The sequence below is a fragment of the Sturnira hondurensis genome, unplaced genomic scaffold (assembly GCF_014824575.4).
Source record: "Sturnira hondurensis isolate 20B ecotype Veracruz unplaced genomic scaffold, ASM1482457v3 Scaffold0004152, whole genome shotgun sequence".
In the NCBI taxonomy this organism is placed as follows: domain Eukaryota; kingdom Metazoa; phylum Chordata; class Mammalia; order Chiroptera; family Phyllostomidae; genus Sturnira; species Sturnira hondurensis.
Window position 1 is genome coordinate 8,011,354 of NW_028076783.1, and position 8,682 is coordinate 8,020,035.

Genomic DNA, 8,682 nt, shown 5'->3' on the forward strand with positions numbered 1-8,682 from the left:
AGCCTTCTATTCACACATATGTCTTCTTGACCTTGTGGGTTTGGGGGGAAGAAAAAGGGGGAAAAGTCCAATGTAATTAGGAATCTAGGGGAGTGGACCCAGTTCTTCTCCTGTAAGAAACATTCATTTTGAAATAGGCTATTTGTCTCTGTGTCATGTGTTATAAGCATTCCTTTTGGGTTTCTTCTACAGACTTGATAAAATGTCTTTCTTCTCATCATGGATCAAAGCTATGTTCCTCATTGTCTTGGCATTCCCTCTTTATTCTGGTGAGTAAATTTTTCAATTCTGGATGAAACAACTCTTACATCTTAGAAAATGTAGGAGACAGCTATTATTACCTAGAAATGAAGCAGCTTCTTTGATTGCATTTGTAACACTTAAACTGGCAAAATGAAAAAGGGCATGTTACAAATACCTTTTAAAAAATTACATTAGTGGGTTGCTTTTTCTCATTCCCACCTTAGAGAGATGGAGACAGAGAGGTGGGTTAGAACAAGCAGTAGAACTTAGCTTTTTGTTAATTTCCAATGAAAGATATTTACCTATTCTTTTTCCTTTCTGGAGGTCAGATTCGGGGTTGTTAAATGTAGAGTGTAGAAAGTAGTGATGCCGTCTAGATCTGATATTCCTTGATAATCTGGTTTGTTGTCTGCCAGTTCTGAGTCCACTGAAGTCAAAGCCTTGTATAAGGTGAGAACTCACTGATCCTTCTCCTGACAACTGATCTTCCTTTACCCACAGGGAAACTGACAGAGTAAAGTAGCTGTGAGGTGCTGACTAGATCCCTGGTATTAGAACTCAGTACTAATTCATTAAGTAGTAATAAATTCCTTTATGTTAAGTGATGTAATTCCTTACACCAGGTATACTGAGCAGCATTAAGCAAGGCATTGACTTCTCTGACTAGGGCATTTCATTAACAAAGAGAATATAAAGAACCACAGTGTCTTCACAGGAGAGTCTGATGGTTATTACACAGAGTGAGAATAACTTGAAATTACGTTTCTGGATTTGCAGCTGCTCTGTGAACTCGCTGTTGTGTTGCTGCCACAGCAGGTGCACCTCGCAACCTGTGGGCCTTCAGTGGGCAATTCACATTGCAGTTAGAGACTCAAAGAGTTTGATACCCAGAGACTCTGATTGCTTTCCCCTGTTCTTATTTTTACATTTTCTTTTGTGTGCTGGTTCCAGAAACTTCTTTGCACTTTTCAAGACCTGTTCACCAAAAGGTAAGTTAATACCAATTAATTTGGAAATTGAAAAACATAAACTTTTAAATGTTTCATATTGTTCTAACAGCAAATTTAACCAAACCAAATGTACAACTGAATGATCCTTCAAAACATTTTTTAAACTGTGTCACCATTACATTAAATTCAAGAAATAAAATTGAGCCAGCCATATAAAACTATTTGGTATCTTAAATAAGACTAAAACATCCCATTATTCAAAGATTCCATTATTAAATATCCTTGTTATATACAAGCACCTTATAAAAATTGGAGAGAAAGGAAGGGATGGAGGTGGGGGAGAAGGACAGGAAAGGGAGAAACACACACACACACACACACACACACACACACTGATCAGCTGCCTTCCATAGGCATCTTGACAGGGAATCTAACCCTCAACCAGGAATTAAACCCACAACCCTTTTGGTGTGTGGAACAATGCTCCAACCACCTGAGCCAACTGCCGGGGCTAGGTACAGTGTATTTAAAGTAGAATTGTTTATTCTAGTGTAGCAAAAGGAATAAAAACATTTTCTTCCACTTAAGGGTGGATAAAATAATAATTTTCATATCATTATTATTTTATAAATGATTATATAAAGTGAAGAAAATAAACTACAATTCTAAACATCTAAATAGATAACAGTTACAAAGACATTTTAAAAGCAGTTTGTGTAAGAATACATACAATATTGTTTATTATGTAAATTACCATCACTAACATATATATATATATACCCACAAAAAAACAAATATATATGAATACATATATATGTGGTGAAAACACTGAAAGTATCATTTTACCTAGTAGTGAAAACTTTGAGAAAGATAAGGAAATCATAAAAAATTCAGTTCTATGATTTCTTGTTGTATGGTATATAGAGGAAATTGGATGCAGGTATGAAGAGAAGTGAGAGCAGAGTGGCTACATGATAAAAATATATCCAGCCACTTGTCTGTTTTTTTAAAGTGACATTTGGTTTGTAAAAATACATCAATAGTATTTTGTCTGAGTGGGTCGTTTATTCCTAAACCTCAATCTAGAATATTTTTATTCCATTTGATGTATTGTATCCTGTGTTGAGAATGAAGAACACTTTATTCAAAAAGTTCATTATCTGACAAATTTTATGTTGTTCTTTATGTTTAACAGCCAGACTGTGATGTGTATAAAGATCGATTACATATTTGCACCAGAGAATGGCATCCAATCTGCGGGACCAATGGCAAAATTTACGCCAATAAATGCGTTTTCTGCAGTAAAATGTTGTAAGAACACAAATGACTAAATATTGGTTCTTCCTAAATAATGAAGAAATCATCAAAAAATTATAGAAAAAATCCATGTTTTTTCTGATAGCCTAGGCACAGTATATACAAAAAAATAACTGCACTATCTCTGTAGATTGTGCCTTTCCTGGAAGTTCTTATTCCTTAAAGCAGTTTTGTATTTGACCTCTCAGTATAACTCTGCTGGATATTCTGCAAATATAAAAATCAATCAATTTAACTTAATTGAATTATCATGACTTACTAATGGCAGTCTATGACCAATATATTGAATTCTGAAGTCCATATGCTGATAATCTCTGCAATGTAGCTTCAAGCTACAGGGAGTGTAATTTAGGAAAAACCCTACTAATTATAGAAATTTGAAATTCATCACAATGGGCCTCTTCATTGGAAGAGGAAGGGGGCCTAAGGAAGGGACTCCTCTGAGGGTCCCCCTAGTCTCCTGAATGGCATGACACAAGGTGGACCCTCCTTACAGAGTGGGGCATTCCAGGACACTTCCACCCTCCTCCCTTTATATATCCCTCACTCTAAAGAGGTCTGCAGTCCAAAGGTTCAGCCAGCTACCTCCATCCTCATTTTCTCTGACAGATGTTTCCTCTTACTTAATTCCAAAATCAGCTTCAACTTCTACAGAACCACTGAGACAATCGCTAACTCTCTCCTCACTCAAGTCTGGGTGGGTTCCAGGATGGAGTCAGGACTGCGCATGAAGGAAAGAGTCAGGCAGCCCCAGGTCAGGGAGGGTGTGTGCAGCTTGGGAGCAGGTGGCCCCAGCTGCAGGTGGAGGTGGAGGGAACAGTGCTCCTCACTGAGAAGCACATAGTGCAACATCTGAAAATTTCAAATGCTATTTGTGATTTTTTTCTATCCCTCTCTCTCTTTTTTTTACAGAGAAAGTAATAGAACTTTTGGATTTCGTCATTATGGAAAATGCTGACTCTGCCTACACTACATGTTTCTATGGCTTTTATGGTTTTGTCCTGCCAATCTGTTTTGCAGTGGAATCTACAACCAATTAGAGTCTTCTCAGTCAGGGCTTTACATTCGAAGGGGACCTGATGAAGCTTTCTATCACACACATGATGGAATACAGGATGTTGAAGGGTTTTTCTAACTCTCATGACCTTTTATTGGAAGATTTTTATTCTCTGTTCAATTAATCAATAACAGTTGAGAAGCTATCATAATTATGTGTTGATAATATAAAATCTAATGTGATTTACAATCATAAATATTTCAATCAATACAATGTTAAATAATATCTTTATTAAAATAAATAATTTCTGGTTTGGGTTGATTTTTGAGTTAAAGTATGACTACTTTTGGAAACTATAATTAAGTAAACACTTTCAAAGGAGAAAATAACACATTTTTGGGGTGTTCATTAAAATTATAGACACTTGGGCTCTTCTTTATCTGAAAGAATCAAAACCTATAGAAGAAAGCTCTGGGAACTTGAACCCCAGGTCAACCTTACAATCACAAATGTCAGGCAATATGAATTTTTATTCATAAAAACACAAATAGACACAGCACAGAGATTTTTAGGATAGTGAAAATACTCTGTATGCTATATAATGCTTGATATAGTTCACTCAACTTTTGTCTGTACCCACAGAATATACACCACCAGTGAGCCCTCAGGGAAACTACAGACTTTGGGTGACTGTGATGTGTCAATTTAGGCTTATCTTTGGGAAAAAAAAGTGCCAGTCTCGTGAGTGACATTGATGACGGGGAAAGCTGTGCATGGGCTGGTTGGGTGATCTCTGCACCCCTTCCTCAATTTTGTGGTAAACCTAAAAATCTCTAAAAAAATAAAGTCTTCCAATTAATTGATCATGTATGTATGAATTTATTTTGACTTTATTTTATCCCATTGTTCTAAATTTCAGTCTCTATGCAAATGGCATGCTATTCTGTTTTATTGCTCAGCTTTGTAGTATGCGTTAAAATCTGGTTATCTGAATCCTCCAATTTTTTTCACTTTTATGGTAGCTACACAGGGTTCTTTGCATTAACAGGTGTGTAATGTATCTTTGAGATCCCCTTTTCAATTTTTGAAAATATACCTAGAAGTGGAATTGCTGGAACTGCTGGTAATTCTATGCTGCATTTTTTGACTGTTGTGTTCTGTGCTGGTCATACCAGTCTGCATTCCTACCCACAGTACAAGGGTTCTGATTTCTCCACTTCCTTCCTTCCATTTATTATAAGTTTCTGTTTTTTATAACAGTATTGTATTCGGCATAAAAATACATACAATTTTTTTTTTGCTTTCCCCTAATGCTTAGTGATGTTGAGCATCTTGTCATTCCCTTGCTGGTCATTTGTGTATCTTCTTTGGAGAAACTGCTATTAGAATCTTTCAGTCTTTTTTAATGAGTTGTAGCTCATTGTATGTTCTAGATGCTATCAGGTAAGACTTTCAAATATTTTCCCCATTGTATTTGTTTCCTTTTCACTCTCTCTGTTATACCTTTGATGCAAATAACTTTATTTTTTTTTCTAATTTTGATATAGGCCAATTTATCTTTTTTTGTTGTTGTTGCCTGTGTTTTTGGTGTCATATCCAAGAAACCATTGCCAAATAATCCAGATCAACCTGTTTGTTCTTGGACTTAAAATCGGTCTCTTGTAGGTAGAATAGAGTTGTATCCTTTCTCATTTGTTTTGTCTTGCCAATCTCTGTTTTGATTGGGAAACTTTATCTGTTTCTATTTAAAGTAACTACTAATAGTGAAGGAATAACTTTTGCTTTTTAAATTTGACTTCTCTCTGTCTTACAGTTCTCTTGTTTCTCATTTCCTCCCTGACTGCCTTCCTTTGTGTTTGGTTGAAGTTTTGTAGTGACAAATTTTAATTGCCTTCTCATTTTCTTTTGTGTATATTCTACAAATATTTTCTTTGTGGAGATTATATATGACATACTATAGTTAAAACATACATATATATACACACACTATTGTTATAATAATCTCTTTTAAGTTGATAACTTCAACTGCCTACAAAAACAAATTTATCATAGCTCTGCTCTATTTATGTTAGTGATGTCACAAATTATATCCTTTTATATTGTCTACAAATTAACATATACAGGGTGGGGCAAAAGTAGGTCTATGGCTGCTCATATGGAAAACAATGCAATAATTAATAGAAATAATTCAAGAATGAATGCTGTTTTGCAGAGTCACAACTGTAAACCTACTTTTGCCCCACCCTATATTTAACATTAGTTTTTATTCTCTGGTCTTCCAAATGCTATAACGGAATGAAAAGTGGATTTGTGAAAATTATAATATAAGATCTTATAATTGTCCATGTATTTACCTTCACTGGAGAACTTTGTATTTTCATGTTACTTCGAATTATTATGTACTGTCTTTTTCACTTCACATTGAAGGACTCCCTTTATCATTTCTTGTAGGGTAGGTCTCACGGAAATGAATAACCTCAGTTTTAGTTTATCTGGAAATGTCCTCGTTTTTTTCCTCATTTTTGAAGGACATTTTTTACCATAAAATTTAAGGCATTTTTTTTGTCTCTGTAGGGAACCGGTTTGTTTCAAATGTGACTCAGCTCTGTATGGAAAACCTACAAAAGTGATCTGGTAGGCAGGAGCCAGCCCCTCAAACTGGCTTTTTATGTGGGAAGCAGGCCTAGAAAATGCATACAGACTGTTATGGTTTGCTCTTGCTAAAACTCCCTCACCCTGGTCTAAAACGGTAGATGTTTACTGCCTATCTTCAAGGTAGTTTCCATAGCCTGTTGTGAATTTTCCCAAGGGCAGAGTTAATCAGCTCACTGCCTTTCTTTTCTGCATGTGTTATTTTCATTTCTTTGGTTGTACCTAAATGTAGACTAGACAAGGGTTGGTGTGCTCTCCTCTAGAGAGAGTGGCCGTGCCATCCCCCCTTTCTCCACAGGACTGCTGTAGCCTGTGCATTCATTTTCATCTTCAGTCACAACAGGCAGACTCTGCTGGCTGGAGTCTGCCATAGTCCCAGTCTGGTTTCAACTTCGCTCCCCAGCTTTCACTCTCTCTTGCTCCAAAAAATAAGTCCTTGAGATCTTATGTACAGAGTAGTGATTACAGCCAACAATACTGTCCTATAAACTTCAAAGTTGCTAAGAGAGTAGACAAAATAATTAAGGGATGTGATAGAGGTATGAGCTAACTCCACAGTGAGACTCATACTGCAATATATAACATGTCAAAGTGTGATGCTGCACACCATGAATTGTGTAATGCTACGTGTCAATCCCCGCTCCCTGAACAAAAGTCCATTCCCTGCCCTGTGGGCAAGTTCCCCCAGTCTGGCAGCAGGTCTCACTGGGGAGCTTTCACAATGCTCCAATGCTCCTATCTGCTAATAATTAGCTCACAATTTTGAGGGTAGGACAGTACATTCATAGCCTTTAAAAGTTTAAACTCTAATATGCCTGTAGTTTTAAAAAAGTATTAAGGGCTTAGGCCCTTCACTATCTAATAATTATTCCCAAACTCTTTTTCCTGCTTGCCTCTCTTGTCCTTTTTCTACCCTCTCACTTGCAAAGTTTCCATGTCTCTCCTGCATTTTCAGATCCTGGACACTTCCCCACATTTATCAGATCAAGTTGTCCCCAAACCTCCCACAAAGGGACCATTTATTGAGAAGTATTTGTGAGGAACCTCTCCTGACCTACTTACCGTCCTCAAGGAGGACACAGAGCACCTGCGTGTCTCCCAGGAGCCATCACTCTTACCCCCCACCCCTGCCTGACTCCCCACCAGGGGAGCAACTAAAAAGGCTTAGCTGGAAGGAGAAGACTGAGCAGGAAAAGAGAACCAGTCTCCGGAGCTGTGGGCCTCACTCCCCACTTTCTCTCTGTGTGAGGCAGGTCAAGCAGGAACCTAGGGAGGCAGCCCAGTGTGCAAAGCTGCCGGTGAGGACTTCTTCAGGTCCGTCTTTCCAGTTTTCTGAGGAAAATAACTTCAGATTCAAGGTGCATTTAAAAAAAAAAGGCAACTGGACTTTTTCTGGACTGACTGCTGAGTTGGGAGAGTAATCAGTTCCTTCCATTTGGTTAACAGGCTTATTTTCCAGGGCTCTCTTATTACTTCTGGGCAGGGGGTGGGTGTGCTTTCCAATGATGGCACTTCATGCTTCACTGAATTTAGGGTGGCAGTGGTAAAGGCAATAGGTATCCAGGAGGCTAGAACAATTCATTTAGGAAATAAGAAATTCTCTGAAACTGGGCCTTGGATTCTTTGTGTTTCCCCAATATGGCACGTACCACTGTTAACAAACACTCCTAAATGTTTCCTTCACAGAGTGACAAAATGTTCCTCTTCTCATCAAGGATCAGAGCCATTTGCATCATTGCTTTGGCATTCCCTCTTCGTTCTGGTGAGTAAATTTCTACTCCTGGGCAAAGCACTTTACATATCCTAGAAAGTGATGTAATTTTGGAAAAGAGGAGCTAGTTTTATGGGGTCTGGAAACCATAAGCTAATAACATGAAACAGGGCCACATCCCAAATGCCTTTTAAAAATTACATCAAGGATCGCATTTTCTTATTTCACACATTAGAAGTTCAAACAGACTGGTAGGATAGAAAGGGTAGTAGGTTTTAGGACTTTGTTCATCTATAACTCAAGGACTTTATTTCAGTTTTCTTCTGGGGCCCAGATTCCATGAGTGTCAATGCAAAATGTGGGGAGGAATGTCTTCTAGGTTTGACATTTCTTGACAATTTGTTTTGTTTGCCAGCTCTGAGTCCACTAAAGTTAATGCTTTGGACAGAGAGAAAACTAATAGATCCTTTTGCTGACAATTTATGTTCCTGTGAAGCTCAAGGTTGTCTATGAATTTCAGAATAAGGTAGTTGTGAGGTATTAGTTGGAACCCCCAAATAGGGTATAGAGTGCTGACTTTTTTTTTAAATTTAAGTAAATGCATGCAAGGTATCTTCTTCCCTTACACTAGGCTCATTTAAAAATTTATACAAAAAATATCTTCAAGCAAAGTATGAGGGATGATTAAAAATAGTTTATGACACCATTTTTCTACAGAGCCAAATTAATTTGAAAGTTAAAAATGTAAATATTTGATTCATTTTAAGTTCATTATTTTTACTACTACCATAAAACTCTCGACTTATTAGTTG

At 37.2% G+C, this 8,682-nt stretch overlaps 1 protein-coding gene across 1 annotated transcript; it reads left to right on the forward strand.

Annotated features, from left to right (window-relative positions):
* The first annotated feature begins 202 nt into the window (after window positions 1–202).
* Window positions 203–2,508, forward strand: LOC118986199 (sperm-associated acrosin inhibitor-like). Its single transcript, XM_037045005.1, has 3 exons — window positions 203–269; window positions 1,195–1,232; window positions 2,389–2,508. Exons 1-3 carry the CDS (start codon window positions 203–205, stop codon window positions 2,506–2,508), a joined length of 225 nt encoding a protein of 74 aa, XP_036900900.1.
* Window positions 2,509–8,682: the final 6,174 nt, after the last annotated feature.